This window comes from Paramormyrops kingsleyae, chromosome 13 (genome assembly GCF_048594095.1).
Source record: "Paramormyrops kingsleyae isolate MSU_618 chromosome 13, PKINGS_0.4, whole genome shotgun sequence".
NCBI classification, from domain to species: Eukaryota; Metazoa; Chordata; class Actinopteri; order Osteoglossiformes; family Mormyridae; genus Paramormyrops; species Paramormyrops kingsleyae.
Genome location: NC_132809.1, coordinates 15,418,763 through 15,438,837, shown reverse-complemented (window position 1 = coordinate 15,438,837; position 20,075 = coordinate 15,418,763). Strand labels below are relative to the sequence as shown.

The following is a 20,075-nucleotide window of genomic DNA, read 5'->3' as shown; positions in this document are numbered from 1 at the left end:
AGAGCTGGCTGTCGAAGGCGTGTCGCTTTGATTGGCGTCAGTTTGAGCCAATGGGCAGTTCGAAAGCAGCCGCGAGGGCGTCCCCCTGCCCTGGCCCGTTAACCAATATCCACTGAGCGGAACGAAATTTCTGGCAGACCGTCAAACTTCTGCCCAGTTGAGGGAACGGGGAGACCTCTAGCCGTCAATAACAGTAGTGCAGACGGCCGGTCCAAGAAGTTGGTCACTGGGAAGTTTTACAGAAGCTCACCGCACTTCATTTGTAAACTTATTTATTTAGTTATTTATAAATTGTCAACACCTAGACTTTACATATCTGCATTCTCTACAAATGTGTATACTAGATATTATACAATTTTTTCACGGCATTGTGGAGAGTATTGTTCACTGTTGAATACGTATGAACTGTACGATATGCAAAACTGTAAACCTGCGGACGACAGGAAATCCTGAACAGCATGGATTGTTTTTGGTATAAGGAAAACTGAGCGATAACTATACAGAAATTTCAGCTGGGTGTTTGACATTTGGGACATCACCACGACCTTGGCACGGGGGGGGGGGCTAACAGACAAGCACTGTGCAAGAGAGAAGGCGATTTAGGCCTCTTGATGCAGGCCTGGTGACAGGGGCTGTGTGTGCTATACCACTCCAGTACCAAAAAGCAAAGGCGAACTTCAGCACTGTTGCCCAAGTTGGTATTTTTATAACAGCACATGCCTGAAGCAGAGGAAATATTTTCTTCCCTTCAGTTCCCACTCAGATCAGTCGCTTTAGACTTGACTGCCTGCCACACCCCTCCCATCTGGCTACATGGTCTCTGCCAAGACCACTTCAGGTCACATGTCACAGTGCAGGAGCCACTGCTATGACTGCTGTCTGCAGAGCCTACAGGGCTGCCTGAGACGCTAATAAATAATTAGTTAGCTTCCTGCAGGAATCCTATATCATTCCCAGTCATTGCCTCAGGCGTGACACTTGTTGTACCAACATCCTCCCTTAATTATTTAATTACTTCCACCATTTAGATATTTTTTGTAAAGTGTCTTTACAGTCCTCCAACACAAAGTAAAGAGCCCATGTCCTATATCTTGGCAGTTACAGGGTTGTTGTAGCATCATTATGAAGCCTCAACAATGAGAACCAAACAGACCTCTATGACATGAGAAAGGAAAAAGGATTGTGGCTCCAACCCGTTTATCCCCCCTAATGGAACTGAGATACTACACATTGATGCGACGTATGTTGACATAAAACGTAAAGTGTGCAAGAGCATGTGAAGGGGTCAAGTGTGCGAGGATTTTGTGAAAGCAATGGGACACACTGTGCCAAAGTGTAGAATAAAGTGCACATCAAGCGCGCTGCATTTGGCTTATTTGAAGAACGGGACACCCTTGAATACTTGCGCTAAACATATGAATGTGAATACCAAGTGTGGTAGTGTGTAAGTGTGGACTAAGTGAGGCAAATGGGGTAAAGCCTTTAGGTACGGTCATCATAAGAGCAGGATTAAGATTAAGATTTGGTTTATTATTGTTAATACAACAATATACACAGTATACAGTGTATTGAAATGTCGTTCCACACAGGTCCCCCATGGTGCATTATAAAGATGAAAAATATACCAAAAAAATATAAAACAGAAATTTCACATGAATAAATCTAACTAAATTTTTAAGAATAGAAACTAGTTCTAACTAACTATCTATGTACAGTAAACAGGACAGAGACAGTACAAAGTGGTCAATAGCCCCTCTGACCCTTGACCTCACTTCCTGTGGTCCGCTTGCCATTTCTGGTGGTGTTGCATGCAGGCTGGCATAGCAGATATATTTGAAGGGCTCTCTATTGCACGGTAAATGGAGCCCGGGCACATGTAGGGGCTATATGAGTGGCCCAAATGCAAGGTTCAGATAGTGGAGCCTTGCAGTTCCTTAATAAATCTCTGGCCAGGGCTGCAATGTTTACAGGCATCTGCATCAAAGTAATACAATTCTCTGGGGTTTGACCTATATACTAAATGTTTAAAGTCCCTCTTCATATGAAGTGAGCCATTGCACTGATTGGGGGACAACACTATTCCCTGAGTATCAACTGCACCCACAAGCCCCACCCCCTTCCAATTTTAGATGTATAAAGTAGATACCCGGGTGTAATTGAATTCTTCCAATGTTACTGGCAAGCTTTTTGACCATCCATCTGACTGCAGTGGTTTATCGAGCATGCTGTCCTCATCTGTGTCACATCCCCTTCCTGGTGAGGGTCACAACGGTGGCATGAGAAGCAGATCAGACCCAAGCTCCTCCGCGGGGCCACGTGGGATCCCCCGGTCAGCTGGGAGATGCAGCCCCCAGGGCCTGCGCTCAATGGGACGTGCTGGTATCAGCCAACCAGGTGGCATCCTTGTGACACCCCAAACCACCGCATCTGCCTCCTCTCGAGCCGAAAGAGCGGTGGCTCTATTCTGAGGTCTCTCTGTGACTCATGCTTCTTCAACTTTGATTGGTTTGCTAGATCCAGAGACCCAATGAATCTAATTTAAAAAGATAAATATCCGTGTGCCAGCTTACATTCTTATGTGAGTGTTGCTGCTTTCAAGGAGCAGCATTTGGCGTGTGCTATTCATGCTAACTATGCTAATTCTGCCCACCTCAGCACCACTGGCTGGGAGCCCGTCACCCTGAACCCTTACAGTTCAGTGCTAATATACATCATGCAGCCTAATTCATAGTGCATTCCACTGTTTCTGATACTTTGACACATGGACTCCTTGGTACAGTATGATACTTAGACTGCCCTTCTGAAATGCTGGTCACTCATAAAACATAAAGGCCACTAAAGAGATCAGGAAGGAGACGGGATATTAAAATATGTATTTCCTTCACAGTTAACACGCCTGGCGAAGAATTATTTCACTTCTGAGATTGTGGAGTGTGAAATATATGGGGGCTGGTTGGATTGAAGTTGTTAAATTGGTAATTTACTTATATTTAACATGACATACACACAGTGCGTACTCTGTATTATACTCTATGCATTTGCCCAGCGAGCTTCTTGAAATGGTAATTCAGTCTCCTCACTCAGAGGGGTAATGGAGATGCTGCATGTGGTGCGGATCGAGCTGCAGCAGGGAGAAGAATACAAATCCCAACGGGGATCGGAAGGCCTTCAAGATGGGAAGGACGAGAACATAGCACTGCGAACCATAACATGCCGCATGCAGCCTTCAGTCCGTCACCCCACACAGGCTGCGAGGAGCTGACTCATCGATGGGCTTTGGCTTTGCTCTTGACCACAGTTCACACCCAGCTTTTAGCAAGCAAACTTCTCTTTCGTTTCTAGAATGTTAGCATACCCGGGGGGGGGGTATGCTAACATACTGCCAGTTGACCTTGGACCCCCAGAGGTTTTTTTTTTCCTCCTTACTTTGGGGAGGTTTTAGTTCCTCTCCTCTGTTATCATTTGGTTTTCCTTCTTTCATTTATTTGTCATCCCTTCTTCCCTTGTTTTTGGGATGGGTCAAACAGGAAGAGAGAATCCTCAGTGACCCATCCCATATTATCTACTCCCAGTATGAGTCAGGCAGAAGGTATGGAATCCACTGGTGTAAACTGAACCATTTCAAGAACTCCTTCGTCCCTTCAACTATCAGCTTTTGGAACAACAGTCTTAAATGACAAAAGAAATAATGGGCATGTTATTTTTTTTTTATTTAAATTACTATTTTTAATTTAATCATTCATCCATTTGTCAATTTACTTACTTTTATTTGCTTATTTATTAAATCGTCTTTTGTCTTTCACATGAGGGACTGGGTGTATCTACGTGTTTTGGTGGGTCCAGCTTTGTAGAGTCCAAATCAAATTTCCCTATGAGAACAATAAAGTATATATCTACCCATTTGTATTGTTTTACTTAATGATGTTGTTATATACCACAACACATCCATGTAAAGCACTTTGGAGTGACTCTGTTATGACTTCTCCCTCAGTAAAATGGGTTACCTTATAGAAACTTAGGGTTAGAACAGCAAGACAAAAGAAAATGCACTGGCAGATAACTAGCAATTACACTGGACGTAACCAAAGCAGATCAGCAAGGAATTCTACCCCCCCCATGCTCATCAGACACCGCATGTTTGATGCTTCCGCCCCGTCAGCGAGTCGGAGACGTCCCCGAGCCCGTCCTTTGGGAGAATAATGAAGCCATTCATGAGCTTGACGGCAGTTCCACAACGCCTTCCCATGGCTCATTGGGGTCTGGCAAAAAATAAGCAAGGTGTTCAAACGAAAAACAAAACAAAAAAGCTAAACAAAAACAACTTTATTCAGAAATTCAAGAGGAAAAACCTCAGTAAACTTTAACAATAAATTTGCATTTAAAAAATGACTCTCAAAGCGGATCAACATCTTGACGAACAGAGCGAAACGGGACAGCAGGAATCGAAACAAAAACAGAAGAATTAGTGTGTTGGTGGCATGTCTTCAAAGACGATTGCCATGTCTATCAGAACATCTCCGATCCTTTTACAGTGGATGAGACTACATGTGTGCCCTCGGCCTGCGGGTACAAACGTTTTGGAGGCAGTCCAACATCTCCTGGCCCACAAGAGGCTCCTCCGCTCTGCTGGCCACTCTGTCCCTGCTCGCCACCCACGGATTGGCAGATCCATCCCTGGGACACAGGGAGTCTCCAGCCAGAAGACACCAGTGCCACAGTGCACAAGCCCAGCACCTTTGGCCCCATTTTACTGGTGATCCCACAAGTTCAGGTCTTGGCACAAACTTCCTGTCCCCGACCGGTCGCTGCCTGTCTACCAGCCAATGGGAGGCCAAGTGGCTGGGGGCCTGACAGTCTCAGGGAAGCAGACGGGCACGGCCGTCCGCTTCCTGCAGTGTCATCAAGCAGGAGATTTTGGAATGCAATAGCAAGCAGAGAGGGGAAAAATGCACAATTCAGCCAGAACACAAACGTCCTTTGAGTCACTGCTAGAAATCTCCGTTTCTAAACACTTGCCTGGTGAAACTCTGCCACATTCCAGACTCGGCTACAGCCTGGATCTCTCTGAAATGGCAAATATCCTTTTAAAAATTCCTGCTTTTAAAAGGTCAGGGGGAAAAAAAATAAAATAAAAAATGGACTTCATGGAAACTATAAACTAACCAAGTCCAGCTTTCAGTGAACAGACCCTTAACACACCTCTGAACTTCGCCCAGAAAGGCAGCTAACACACCATCGAGAGGAGCGACTCCCACGGGGACGGCCTGCCAACATTCCACGTCCCGTCACTAATGAAAACAAGCTCAGCCACGCCATGACGCCGTTCCGGATCCCTGCACTGGATAAACAGGCCTCCCATCTCCTCAGCTGAAGTGGCAGGATGCAGAGGGCCTCATTCAGGTCTCAGGAGGCTGTTTTTGCAACGTCCGTCGCTCCTGAAGATTCTACACTGTTGTCCTGCCTTCTACTTACTAACCGTGTTAATGGTTAACTTAAGTGCTCACAGGCTGACCAAAACACCAGCGAAACCCGACATCCTAAAGTAATACTACTATACTCAATATCTCTCTGTAAATAGTGCCGCAAAAAAGGTATTTAAACCTTACCACAAACACAGAGGACGTCGGCCCTCCTACAGGCTACAGGTGATCAGGTCCATGCAGCACAAAACATTAATGTGACACCAGTACTCACCACATGCTTATATACACCACGAATTACAATATCGTATCATAGTTACAGAGGGCAAGTAGAGGTCCACCGAACAGAAGCTAGCAAACAGCAGAGGGCGTCGAAGAGACATAATGCTGGACCGGGTGGCTGTGAACGAGGTGTGCGTGAGCATGAGTGGGTGGGCGGGGCAATGGAAAGGGGGCGTGGCAATGAAAAGTGGGCGTGGCCAGGCACCCAGGGCACTACTCGTCACAGCCGAGGAGCTCCAGGCGCAGGGTGATGCGCTCGTGCCACGTCCAGGGGAGGACGCGTACGAAGCGGGCCCAGATTGTCGGCTCGAAGAAGTTCTTCTTATGAGTGTTGTTGTCGCTGTTGCCCGGGAAGATCTAGTGGAGAGAAACGGCAGTCACTATACGCAGAGGGACGTGGGCTAAAGCAGTAATGCAAGGCCACCTTGAGAAGGCGAGCAGGGTAGAGGTATAGACATAGCAGTAGGACTGGGATTACAAAAAAAAAAAAAAAAAAAAAAAAAAAATCGATTCTGATTTAAATTCATCATCATTTGCATAACCCGATATGGATTCAAAAAATCCCACGATCGATTTTTTAATATACGCATTTTACAGTCTACAAGACGGGCAAAATGGAGGTGAAATGCTATGGAAATAAACACAAAGCTCCAAAATCATTTAACAAGACGACATCCAGATGCAATGTTTTTGCCGATCGACCATCGTGTTTAATAAGTTAATAAAATTAATGCAGCAGCTTTGGGGTCAATTCCAAATGCGCATTATTAATAATGCCCAGAAGGAGTTATCATTGTACAGTGTACAGCATTAGTTACCTGAGAATCTTATATACAAGCAAAATTGTTATTGTAACTGAAATATCCCTAAATCCAATCTATTTTGAAATCAAACTGAATTGGAAATCAAAATGACTGATATAGTGACTTATCACCAGTCAGGTAGATTCAGTCGGTCACACTGACCTTGTCAGTTTTGGTCTCTGGGTCCTCGATCACAGACCACGTCTGGCCGTCAGTACTGTAAGCCACTTTAAAGGCAGATACAAACCGCACCACTCCGAAATCTTTAGCCCCTTGGGTAATAATGCCCGAGATCCGTTTAGGCTTCTCCAGGTCCACCTGTTCCAGTGAGGAGGAAAGGACAAATCAAGAAGCTGTATTCCAGAGACAAAGCTGGGGGTATGTAAATATAGCGCCCCCCAGTGGCAGAGCATTACTCTCTACCTGGAACCACTCGGAGCGGCTGTTGGTGGCAGCGGTCCAGGCGTTTGTCTTGCCCTGCCTGTCCAGCCTGGCGTAGTAGGGGTACCAAGTGAAGGCCTCGATGCCCCAGGTACGGTAGACGCTGGAGGCCGTCAGCTGACTGTCCGGGATCAGCAGCGACTTCACGCCCAGCGGCTCGGAGCAGCCTGCCACGGTCGCAGAGGAACCGTAAGGGAAGGAGAGCGAGAGGCGTGCAGGAGGCCGCGGGGTGAGCAGATGCAGGACCAGCGAAGAAGCGGAGCGTGCAGATTAGCGCGCGGCGCGATGGGCAGAGCTGCGGGCAGCTAATGGGCTTCTGGTCATGGTGCTACAAGGTCACCGTTACCCACCCGGGACGCGGTTCCATGGCCCCGATTGCTATTCCACTGACAATAGCAAATAAAACTGAAACTACAGTTCAACAGGACATGTGTATATGGTTATTAAAGCTCCCTCACCCCCCATTCAGAACCAAGCTGGTGGCAAGTAGCACCAGCAATGGTGGATATGAACAACTTCTCACATAGGGCGACACAGGTTATCCCTATACCCCCCCCCCCCCCCAAAGGTAGACGGAGGACAGGGTTCCTATAGGCGTGGCCCTCCTGCCAATCAGCTCTGCTCAGCCCGAAAGCAACATTAGCCAGGCTCTCTATTGGACAGCTTCACTTAATAGCTCCTCTTTTCCATTCTAAATGCCACCATTATATGCGGAAATACAGGAGCAAGATTACAAGCCAGCCGACTGGATAAACTGCAATTCTCAGCACCGCATCGCACAAGACCAGTAGCCATGCTGAAAAGCCTCACCGACGGTCACATGATCGGTCACATGACTCTGATGTTACCATTCAGCTCACAGCCGACGAGCTCCATGCGGAGGGTGCAGGCCCGGCGGCACACCACGGGCAGGATGCGCAGGTACTGGGCCAGGATGGGTGGGTCAAACAGGTTCGTCTTGATCCCATCGTTATCCACATTCCCTGTAAACACCTAATGTAGAGGGAGTGTCATCGCTAATGAATCTGCCTGGCAAACAGGCTCCAGGGATATCTCTGCAGTAGTTTTTTTAATCATAAAAGCTGCCATCCTCACGTTATCTTTCAGCTGTCCCTCGAGTTGGTATACGCTGTAGGTTCTGCCATCCAGACTGGAGGCCACCTTGAAAGCTTTGATGAACTCTGCTGTGCCCATTCGACTGGCACCCTGGGTGACGATGCCCGTCAGCCGCATCTTCCTCCGCAGGTTGACCTGCGGCCGCAACACGAGCAGAGGTGGACAGTCAGGTCCCGTGCCGGACTGGCAGACGGCCGGCCTACGATTCCAAAGTGTACGCCCACCAAGTCCCAGCGGCCAATAGCAGCTGTCCGTTTTCATCACGGCAGAAATTAAAAACTTCAAGATGCATGGCAGGTGGGATTAATCGGTCAGGCGCTGCCTGGGTTAAACCCACGGGAAGTGGATTAAAAGCAGATGACAGAAAATGACAGCGGGATAATCCCACCCAGGGGTTCTTCTGCAGCTCCCCCAACTCCCACCCCTCCAAGATGGGGGTATCCAGGAGGCAGCAACCTCACCTCTATCCAGGGGCTCTTATCATAAGAGGCCGCGGTCCACGCGTTGACAAGGCCCTTGTTGTTGAGGCGAGCGAGCTCGGGGCCCCAGCGCTGCAGTCCCAGAATGCCGTAGTGCACCGAGGAGGCGGAGATCTGGGACTCGGCGATTCCCCCTTTTTCCATCCCCAGCAAGGAGATGCACCCTGTGTGGAGGATATCCAGCCGACAGGGGCCCCTGGTGATCCGGGAACGGGAGTCACATGACCGACAAAGATGGAGGCGAGGCAGGACAATACTTACGGAACTGACAGTATTTGCCGACATGGGGGGAGGGGCAGTGGCAGCCGGGGACCCCGTTGACGGTCCGACACACTCCTCCGTTCTTACAGGGCCGGCCCGCACAGTCGCTCAAACCTGAGCAGAGGTAGGGCCAGCATAGGCATCAACGTCCCCAAAAACCCAGCCACAGAAGTCGAAGAATGTAAATACAGAAACTGGGCCACCTGCGCCTGACAGAAAACCAGCCTAAAGCCCAGAGGCTTTTTAACGGTTCCAGCATTTCTGGCCACACTGGTTTGTTTCACCTTGTTTTGTTTTGATTTAAAAATGAAGTCACAGCATTAAGCCGAAGGTGTTATTTACACCCTTTAAAAAAATAAAATAAAAATAAATTATATATATATATATATATATATATGGAGAGATTCTATATTCTTAAATCATGTTTGATACAAAAGGTGGGTGAATGGTGAAATGTTTCTAGGAAACATTACTTTGTTCCATAAATTAATCACAGCATGTTCATCACTACATTAATCACTGCCTAGTCATTCTTACCCACATCATAGACGACAAATAATTGATGAATATGAATTATGCAGATCAAATAAAGGAGAATATTTTTAGTTGGCTAATAAAGAACCAATCTGGTTTAATGCAGCTGAAAAATTGCACTCCTCCATCAATGCCTTGGTCCGCCCTCGTCGGGCCCGAGTGACTCATGGGGTGACGGACCAGATGGAACAAAGATTTGGTCAAGTTCAATCAGCTGGAACGTTAACCAGTCCAGGCTGGTCCATTTGGACCGCATCCTGAGCCCGGGGCTACGAGCGCTACAGGGATCTACGCAAAAAGTTTAACCATGTTATTTCAAAGTCTTAAATGGATCATCGTTTCAAACAAAATACACCTTTGCACTCTCCTGCTAATTACCCAGTGCCTAATGCATCACTGGGGGGGCCTGCTTTCCTCCGTCAAGACGGGGCTCATGATCCGCGTTCCAGCTGAGCATGCCATCACGTCTAAGCTGGAGCAGAAGCACACGGAACAAGCGAAGGAATGTCCCGGGAGATTTATTTTTGTTTTTTTGGGGATGTCCAAATCAGCAGGAATCCGAAACGCGGACGACGATTCAGCTAAATGAACGCGGTGTCCCACACAGCGGCTGCACGTAAAAGCACTCTTACCTTATCTGAACACACCCCCCCCCTTTCATGACCCCCACCCACCCTCCTGTGGGGGTTTTACCACCCCCCACTAAGTGGATTGGGGTCTCCTGGCGGTGCCAGCCTGCACCTTGCCAATACACCATATATGGTGATATTTAATCAGCTTAAAGGAGAACAAATCATTTGCTGGGACGGACCACTTAGAGCTATATTAAGGTGCCATCTTGAAACGCACAGGGTCTGCAGAGAGCTGTGACAAGAGTCAACCCCCCCCCCCCCAAAGCACACGCGCGCGCGCGCACACACACACACACACACACTCTACTAGCTCTGCCGTTCACAGCGCTGTCGGGGCCCGAGAGTCAGCGCTACCAGGAGAATTCCTGAGTCAGTGTAAACGTCCATCTCAGAGCAGAGGATCGATCAGAAAGCGGGAGGTAAGCAGATGACCTCATCAGCGAGAGGCAGAGGCCCGCAAACACCAACCAGGGCAGGCAGAGGGACGACCGCTCAGCTTCTCTCTTAGCACAAAGCCACACACTGGCTCCCAGTTAAAGACCAGTGCCAGTCTTATCAAAATGGGAAAAGGTCACCTCTGCTAACCAGAAACAGGTCTGCTACCCCCCCCCCATCCCCACCAAGAGTCGGATTAATGACTGAATGTTGTCTCTGCGGGAGACGTCCCCTGGACACATCCATTCTGACAGGTCGAATCTGCCCACATGTCACGGAGGCAGAAACACCTGATATTAAACATCATTCAACGACCCAAGAGGATTCCGAGAATGACAGATGCCCTGGATTTATGGTTGACATCACAGCCCCCTATGAATAAAATGAAATAAATAAATACATACATAAAAGTCGGGTTTGAGTGTTGAATACTCTAAAAAATAAACTTACTTTTCTGGCAATGAATTCCCAGGAAACCTTCTTGACACTTGCAGACATATTCGCTGAAGACATCCCCTCGTCGGACGCCGTTGGTGACCTCGCAGATGCCACCATGCTTGCAGGGGTTGGGATTGCAGGGCCCTGGGGGGGGGGGGGGGGGGGGAACAGATGTCAGGACGGCAGAAGTTTCCATGGGGACACAGCCAACGTCGCACATATAGGTAATGAGAGCAAGATGCCATTCGACACATGCACACTCACGACCCTCGGGGGGGGGGGCATTACCGATCTCCGTGGTGTTGCAAGTCTCCCCGCCAAAGCCGTCAGGACAGACGCAGAAGAAGGGGGGGCTGCCCCGTCGAGTGACGCAGGTCCCGCCATTGTGGCACTTGTTCACCTCACAGTATTCACCTGCAGGGGGCGCACCAAGAGGAGCATATGTGGCGTGAGGGATGCATCACCACGCATGCCACACATACTGAAGACGGGCCACCGCCAAGGAGACTCAGGGCGCCACACCGGGCAGCACAAGCCGGCATTGTGGTTGGGGGGGGGGGGGGTCGGTCACGTGCCGCCCGGGAGCCTGCCACACGCCGATGCCGCTTGATGCCGCCTGGCGGGCCTCACGCAGAAAGGTCCGGGCCACCGCTAAAAGGGCAGCATTATGCCACCAGCCGCTGCCAGGCGACAAACACTCTGGTGCGATTCCCTAATGCGACGCGGGAAGCAGCAGCAAAGGAGGCGGCATGAACTGCACATTGTAACGAGTCATATCCGTGTGACTGCAATAACGTTAACGTCATTTCAGACAGCAAGGATAAACAAACTAACTAACGCATTATGCTCTAAGACAGGGGTGGGCAATCTTATCCAGAAAGGGCCGCTGTGTATGTGGGTTTTCGTTGCAACTCCATAATTAGATCAGTAATCAGAGGACTGATTGGCTGAAGAGTCCTCACACCTGGGTTTGAACAGCTGACCTAAAGGTTATCACAAAACCCTGCAAGCACACTGGCCCTTCTCGGATAAGATTGCCCGCCGCTGCTCTAACTGTTCAGCTTCTCATGGCAAAAGTAAGGTTTCACTGTACTAATTTGATATTTCGCAGATGTCACCATTTTACTCAAGCCTGAGCCTCAATAAATTAACTCCCCCGCCTTGTCGGGGCTCACTTAACGCACGGAAGCTGGGGAAGGCACTTGGGGAAAAACCAGCGCCTTTTTGGAGATAGCGATAGGCAGCTTAAGTATCATTTGTCCAAATCACAATGCATCATTTCATTCATTTGCCATCACTCCTGTAGCTGGTGGTGGGGGGGCGGTGTAACCAAATTAACAGATTTTGTTGGAGCTTCCAGAACCATCTGTTCCTTTTTTTCCCCCCACAAGCTGAACAGCTGGGAAAAGCTTTCGCAGCTGCTCCACGTGCAAGACCCACACTGGAAAAACACGATTTAAATCCTGCCAGCCTAAACGCCGTCGGCCTATAGGGTTCTGCACAGCTCGGAGGCATGACCCAATCCAGTGCTGATGTAATGCTAGCAGTTGGGAGAGGCCGGCCTGTGATTGGCTGTGCCGTGGGACGGGCCATGAACGGAGAGTTAGTCATAACAAACTCCCCCCCTCTATTTACTAATGGACTATGCACATTCTTGACCCTGAAAATCTGTTAGTGTGAAGTCCTTCAGGCTGAGATACACAACTATCAGCACACATCAAATCGTACATCCAACCAGAGCAAATATCCCCTGTTTTGCAAAAAGAACAGCAAGCCAGGACTGAGCATGCTAATCTCCTCCCCAGGTGTGCGGGGAAGTGGGCAGCAGCCTGTGAGCGAAACAGCCCATAAACCGAAGCTCGATTCCCTCATGTGACGTTTAAGCTGGAGTATGTGTGACGGTCTCACAACACCACCTGTCTCACTGCAATCAGGCTCCCCTGAGCCCCCCCCCACGAACAGGAGCCAACACAGCATGCATGTCCTGAGCTGCTGCTCAAGCCTTCCCCATAGTGTGTAAAACGATACTTTAAAAACACGACTGTTCCAGGCAAAACTGTTTACATGACCATCTTCAGCACACAGACGGGGGAAAAAAAACCCATAAAACCCAAGAACCTAAAACATCCACCCGTTTTCCGTTCCGGTTACGCGACACAGGTCGTGATGCAGACAAAACAGAAAACAGGAAGAGGGACCTTATGAGGTAAGCTGATGTTCCGGGGGGGGTAATGATTAGCATGATTCACGGTTAGCTCGGTCATGCTAATCGATGCTGGCAGACTGGGCAGAACTCGGCACTTGAGTCGAAGACCGCTATCCCAGGAAATTAAGAGCTTTGTTAATGAGAAACGGATTTCCTATCTGGGGAAGGAAAAGGGCAGGGGAAATTTTTTTTTTTTTAAAAAGGCTTGCATTCCATGGTGACCGGAGTTTAGAACACGTCACAGCGGAGGAGCAGCAAGCTTCTGGACGGTTCTCCCCAGGCAGGCGTTGAAGGCACATCCTCCTGCCACCCCACCCAGGAGCCCACAGTAGCAGGACACAATGTTCAAGGCGGGTGGATAGAGCAGCCTGGGGCAAGAGCTCAGCATTTGACAGGACAAATAAAAGCCCTTTGTGCTGCCATTTTGTCTAGACGTGGACTATAAACAATTAGCAAACAAATGTAGGAACCTCACAACATTTCAGTTATAATGACATGGGTGACAAAATTACTTAAGACTCAAATGGTACAGTGCTCTAATAGATTTGATTACACTTAATTACCGAGTAATGACATCAACTAAATCCAGCTTTTAGGCAGTGCTTAATTATAGATAAAATCAAGTTTAAAATGGCATTGAAGGTCAGTTATCTGTTGTAGACAGTCAGCTGGGAGGAACTACTCCTGTGAGGCCCAGAGGACATAGGAGGAGGAGGGGAAAAAAGGAGAGAGCTATGTTTATTATTCTCTATATCGAGATGCAAAAGAGCTCCAAAAGCCAAAACTGACTTGCGGGAGAGGACAAAAATAAGCTTAACCCTAACCTCCTTCATTCTGACACAAAAACAGTAACAAACAAAAACCAGAAAACAAACACGGAACGAGGCCAACACATAGATGTAGGTTACAGCAAACTTCCTCAGGCACAGGGAACCATGGATACTGGGTTCATATGGCAGGAGACACACCCACGGAGACCACTGCATGACTCTCACCCGGAAACTCGGGTCGGGAGCCATCGACGTCTGCCCACGCATCCCACAGCTTCACGGAGAGGCACAACCGCCAGTGAAACCTCCTGCACGCTTAGGGCGACGTGGCCCCAGTGAGGAGCAGACCGGCATTCCAGAAAAGGCGGCGTAAACCTCAGTAATCTCTGCAAACTCAAGTGTGGAGAAACAGCTATAAATAAATCTTAGCTGAAGCGTTCAGTTCCATTTCCTCCCAAGAAATTGCATTTTTGACACCAGATAAGATCTTGCAAGAAGCGCACAAAACAATCCGAGATCCGCAGATTCTGGAGCCTCCCGAGAGGTAGAGTCCCACGTTTTTTGTGCCCACGCACTGGTGACAGAAATGCCACCATGTTCGTCGGGGTGTCCTTTACACGGTCGGGCAGCACATGGCGCACGTTTTCAGATCCAAACCACACAGCCGTGTGGAATACCCAGAAACAGGGACGGCTCTCGCTCGCCGTTTTCGCGCCCAGAGTTCGGCAGTCTCCCAGAAAGCACGCCTCCAGCGAGGCCAATCGGCAAAGCTCTGTCCCTCTGACTCTTGGTCTAGCTGTGCCTCTGACTGCAGTTTGAAAGTTCACACATATATAACAAAAAAAAAAAAAAAAAGTTTAAAAATAACCTGACCAAACTCGAGAGGCAACCTGGCAAAACACTCAGAGAGGCAGCCAAGGGCAGAGGAAGCGGCAGGTCCGGAGTACAGCCCCGGAGAGAGAAAACACACACCACCCTCAGGAGAGCAACAAGCAAAGCGGATCTCGTGTGATTCAAGAGCAACACCCAAAATAAGTGGGTGTAGTTTGTTCATCAGATCTAAAACCTGTCTTTATGTTAACAGATTAAGCAAGAGAGGACACCGTTTAAATCCATCTAGTCTGACTGGAGTGTCCATTCATTATATACAGCTGCCAGGGCATGTTAATGAGTAACGCTCAGTGCAGTTAGTGTACTGCATTTCGCAATATTTTCATATTTTATACTAAAATCCTAAAGGCGGGCCCATCGTACGGTGAAGCGCGTTTCCGGGACTGGAGTGCAGCATAATCTCCGTAATCTGTAAATTCAAGAGCGGAGCGGCACTAAAAATAACGCATGGCCACTGCATATGACAGACATATGCCGTCTCATTCATTGAAGTCGCTGGCTGTCGGTAGCAAAACAGATGGCAGCGCTGGCTATGCGCATCAAGCCTGTCTGTCGGTTTTATCGGGCCCCTTGGTGGCCGTTTGTCCGCCTCGTCCCTGGAGGCCGGGCCCATGGCCATGGAGCCATTCACTGTACTCCACTAAACAAATCCGCACAGTTCCCGGAGTGAGGATATGATTCATGGGGAATGAAAGCAAAACCCAGTATCTGATCGAGTCGCAGGGGAAGCAGGAGGGGAGCGAAATCCCTCAATCACTCCATAGATCTGAAGCAGGAACCACTGTTCCTCTTGCTCTTGTGGGAAATTACAGCGGTTTAGTTAGTAATCGGATGCCTGCTACTCTCCTCTCCCCGCTTTACCGTTCCGAGGGGCTGCGGATGACGAAACGCTGCAAACGAAAAAGACGGACAAGTGCGGAGATCCTCCGTTTGGGTGCCCAGGGGGAGTGGAGCAAAACGCCATGCAATCTGATTACCTGCAATACAGAGATCGGCGGCCGGCACAAGCTACGGCACATAGACCACTGGAGAAGGGGGTGTTATAACCCTCAGCACCGGCACGTGTTTCGGGCCCCCCGGGACAGTACATTTTACACTAGAAAACGCCAATCGTGGGGGGGGCGGGGGTAGGGAGAGGGATTAAAGTGACCCCCCGCAACGCTGGAGTTCACAAGTGCGATCGCTTTAAAACTCCGCTGTCAGCAGGAATTAGGTTCAGGTTGTTCACTTGGTGCCGGTCTACTGCACCGAACTTCAGTGGACACGACGTAAACAACTGTACTGTGATTATAATCAGCGGCAATGCATAAGTAAAACAGATTCAATCGACTTTAAACCGCGACACTGAGTCCTGCGAGCAACCTGAACCGATAAAACAAGTTAAAATATTCCCTGCGAGTGTAATGTACTACAATGATCCACAAAGCATGAGGACAAAGTAAAAACTGGACTTACCGAACACCGCGCAAACAGCTACCATCAGTATACAGAGAGGTACACCGGAGAAGGAGTGTGTCAGGCGGCGCTTCCACATGCCGGATTGTTTGCGGTTCAGCTGCTCTCACTACGTACGGCGATCGACTCTGAGAGACTTGCCGAATGTTTGGTCTCCGACTGAGACAGAAAGCAGAGAGGCGGGTATCATATTAGCATGATCCGCAACACGTGTGCCTGCGGCCCCAGCCAATTACAGCGCCTTTTCCGCCTTATAAATGCCGGCCGCCTGCACACGCTTCGGAAAGTGTCGCTCGTTGGATGGCTTTGCCGTGGAGTTCATTTGTAATGCCGTTTAGCATGGCTTTGGTATATATTAAGAGGAGATAACTCATGTATTGCATATACTTATACGCGATAAAACTATTACAGTTGAATTTGGTTATGAATGGTTGTATAAAGTAATAAAATATTTTTTTTGTAATTTGTAAATCCGCTTTTCGCAACATTCCACAGCCAAAGCAATTACAAAAAAATATCTGCAAGTTATTTTCCTGTAGATGGAAGCATTGTCGTTTTACCAAGACACCAAGTACATTAATTTATTGGAAAACTCGTTCTCATGTGGTTAATGTAATTTCCACTATTAGAACAAATAGAAAAAAGAGGATAATTATACATTTAAAGTGTCAGATTTCAGAAAAACTATAGATAAAAAGAAACTTATGTTTCCCTGAATCCGGGCAGATGTCACTTGTGTATCCATTAGTCTCTGAATTGTCAATCATACTGAATCATACAGCACCAAAACTTTCTTTTGTAGGCCTACATGCGGTAAATACATAACAGTTCATGTTAGTATAATATCTAATTTCTTCTATAGATTTTTCTATAGAAAAATCTGATACTTTGTTTAGTGTGCGGTCGTATGCGATGTGGGGAGCGAACGAGTCGTATTTGTATTCACAAATACAAAAACTATGTAAATACATATTGTTATTTTAATAATCCATGCTCACTCGTGTAACAGTAGACTATTATTAGACCGGTAAACTGATGCCATACTCCAGTATAGCTTATGGCTATCTTGTCGTGGGGTGGTGAGAAATGTTTTGGTGACAAATTTTACATAATCTGCGAAGTGCTAGTGCATGATATATCCGGTCGGGCCGTCAAAGTATCTTAATTGTGTAAATACGGCGAATTCTGTGGCAGGATGGTGCCTTGTGATAAAAAAAAGTAGACTGTGAGTATCCGGACATTATATGGAAACCACAATCGCTTCGATCGCAAGATAAAGTGACGTCATACACTAAGAATTTCCCCCCATAAACATCGTAATCAACGATAGTTGATTGACCTCAACGTGATACCAGTGATGAGGATATTTCTTCTGTCCAAAACTGGTCTCTTGAATTTTGACCTAGATGTATATTCCTTTCCATTTTCGCTAGCAAGATGAGTGTGAATATCAAATGACCTAATATTTCCTTGTTGAATGATTTTGCCTTTTTGTAGATTCGTTCCTCTTGTTTAGCAAATTTCATGAATTGATAGAATGATTACATTCCTGCATTGGAAAAATAGTATTGAAGATGGATGGACTGAATAAATAAAATCTCTTTCACATCTGTTATCCTATAAACAAACAATATGTACATGCACAAAAACAAGTAGTCTGTCGCCCCCATGTGGACAAAATATGTGATGCAGTTTTACAAATGTGAAAAATCTAGGTTTCTTTGAACTGTAAACCGAACAAAAACTATGGAAAAAATAATTGTGAGCTCATTGTTTAATTTAAAGATCTTCAAAAGTTCTTCAATAGAGTGACAGAATTCTCATTCAAAAACACTGAAGATGCAAAATTTGAAACCAGGAATATTAGCAAAGCCTAAAAAAACTTTTTAATGCTTTACATGCATCTTCTGCATTTGAAACGGGCTGTAGCTGCAAAGTTCACCAAGTCAAATTAACGATGATGAAAGGACTGCAATTCAAAGCCACATCCTACACACAGTGAGAATAGTGGCACCTAGAGCCATAGCTAGAAATTCAAGCCCCCCCAGACAAAATGTCACTTTGTCCACCCCCCAACCACCAAACTTACATTATCCACCCATCCATCCATTTTTTTTTTACTCACTTGTCACTTGTCGGGGTCATGGGGGCCCGGAGCCTGTCGCAAAAACGACATGCACAAGGTAGGGAATAACACAGGGTGGAGAATTCATTTTATAACCTTGTGTATTTAAGGGCCCATGTAGAGTGCAGGGGGCCCTGAATCTACCAAGTATCCGTGCCCCTACTGCACCCCTGGACCTGTGACTGCAGAAAATTTTGATTCGGTTGCCCATCAGGGGCCACTTATATTTATGGGGGTGTCCAGGAGCAGAGTTGTTCTTCCTGAGGCCCCATAGCCAAAAGAGAAACGAGGGAGAATTAAAAATGGGGGAGGGAGGTGGATCGGTCCCAGCAAGTCAATTTGCCAGGTTTATTGATGTGGGCTGGCACCAGCTATGCCCCCCCCCCTTAGATCAACTCCTGAGTGAGAAGCATGTCAATCAAAATTATTTTTCAAACACAATCACATACACACACAGGTTTGTAATTATATCTTTATATCTGTAACTCCTACCCAGCCCTAACCTTAAGCATTTTAGCATTTTTACTTTTTTGATTGCATCCATAGATCTTTGTGGGAACCTGAAAAATGCTCCTGCGATGGGCCAGCCAATGGTCAATGTCAAAAAACAGATTTTTATTATATTCTACACACACACACACACACACACATTTTGTTGGGATAAAGCATAAATTAGTAATTTAATAAATACAGTGGACCCTTGGTTTAAAAACTCAATTCGTTCACGAGAGCTGGTCGTAACTCAAGTTGGTCGTAAGTCGACTATTTTCCCCAAAGAAATAATGGAAATATGAATAATGCGTTCCGAACCTCTCAAAGCACCCCTTACATAACATTTTCATAATAAAAAGGGTTGTAATTTTTATTGTATTTATCCTTTATTTTACCAGGAAGGTTCCATTGAGATACAATATCTCTTCTTCCAGAAAGTCTTGGCCAAGATGGCAGCAAATAAGATAAAAAGTTTCATATATACACACACACACAGATTATTAATATAAACACAAACCAAAACACCTACAAATACTCAAATTTACCAGAAACACCAATAATTTTCCTAGTGTACTTACTTGCCTTTTGTTTATCCACACTTAATAATACCCTTTCTAGCTCGTCTAACTCTGTTGATCGTGACTTACTAATTTGAGTAACACCTTTAGGAACAGTAGCTTCCTTATACAAATCATTTAAGTGTAAGATTGTCGAGATGGTGGATTTCGACATGCTGTATGTATTACTGAGATCGGTCACAGGAACGCCACTCATATTTCTGCACAAACAGGCATATCTGGGCTCAGACTGACGCTTACAGACGCCTCTCGGGCATCTCAGCTCTTTGTTTACAGCCTCACAAGCGGATGCATGTTTTGGCCTCAACCGGCATTCGGGTCATAACTCAAAACTTTGGTTGTAAGTCAAAACTAAAATTAAGTTGTTCGTATGTCAGGCCGGTCATAACTAGAGGGTCCACTGTAAGTGCAAAGTCACATTTCAAGAATGAATAATGACAGTGAACTGCAAATTGATCTCGTTAATGTTTATTTAATCATCAGTGTGGTTCCCCTTTCTGTACTGTGTGTTACACTTTCTGTTTGACAGAGATATTGTCACTTTATAAGTATAATAATAATTATTAATACTTTTATTGATCCCTGTGGGGAATTTGTCTTTTTATGCCTCCCTCAACTTGCTCTTTGTGGAGTAAGCTGTCTCTGAAGAGCTGGGGGTTAAGGGCCTTGCTAAAGGACCTGCAGATGTGCTGGGTTTGAACCAGTGACCTTCTGATT

At 46.9% G+C, this 20,075-nt stretch overlaps 1 protein-coding gene across 1 annotated transcript; it reads right to left on the bottom strand.

Moving 5' to 3' along the window:
• Positions 1-4,308: 4,308 nt before the first annotated feature.
• LOC111836481 (lactadherin-like) lies at positions 4,309-16,373 on the bottom strand. The gene is made up of 10 exons (XM_023797792.2): positions 16,164-16,373; positions 11,130-11,255; positions 10,854-10,985; positions 8,803-8,916; positions 8,524-8,705; positions 8,042-8,197; positions 7,795-7,939; positions 6,929-7,113; positions 6,668-6,823; positions 4,309-6,059 (listed from the first exon to the last, which is right to left on the bottom strand). The coding sequence occupies exons 1-10, from the start codon at positions 16,240-16,242 to the stop codon at positions 5,916-5,918; spliced, it is 1,419 nt and encodes a 472-aa protein (XP_023653560.1). The 5' UTR covers positions 16,243-16,373; the 3' UTR covers positions 4,309-5,915.
• Between the last annotated feature and the right edge of the window lie 3,702 nt (positions 16,374-20,075).

What these genes read in the sequence shown, in the direction of transcription:
- LOC111836481 (XM_023797792.2), bottom strand. Translation starts at nt 16,242, where the DNA reads ATGTGGAAGCGCCGCCTGACACACTCCTTCTCCGGTGTACCTCTCTGT. An exon ending in GGGAATTCATTGCCAGAAAA is followed by an intron (nt 8,917 to 10,853) that starts GTAAGTTTATTT and finishes ACCTCTGCTCAG; the next exon opens with GTTTGAGCGACTGTGCGGGC. An exon ending in CGGCAAATACTGTCAGTTCC is followed by an intron (nt 8,706 to 8,802) that starts GTAAGTATTGTC and finishes TCCTCCACACAG; the next exon opens with GGTGCATCTCCTTGCTGGGG.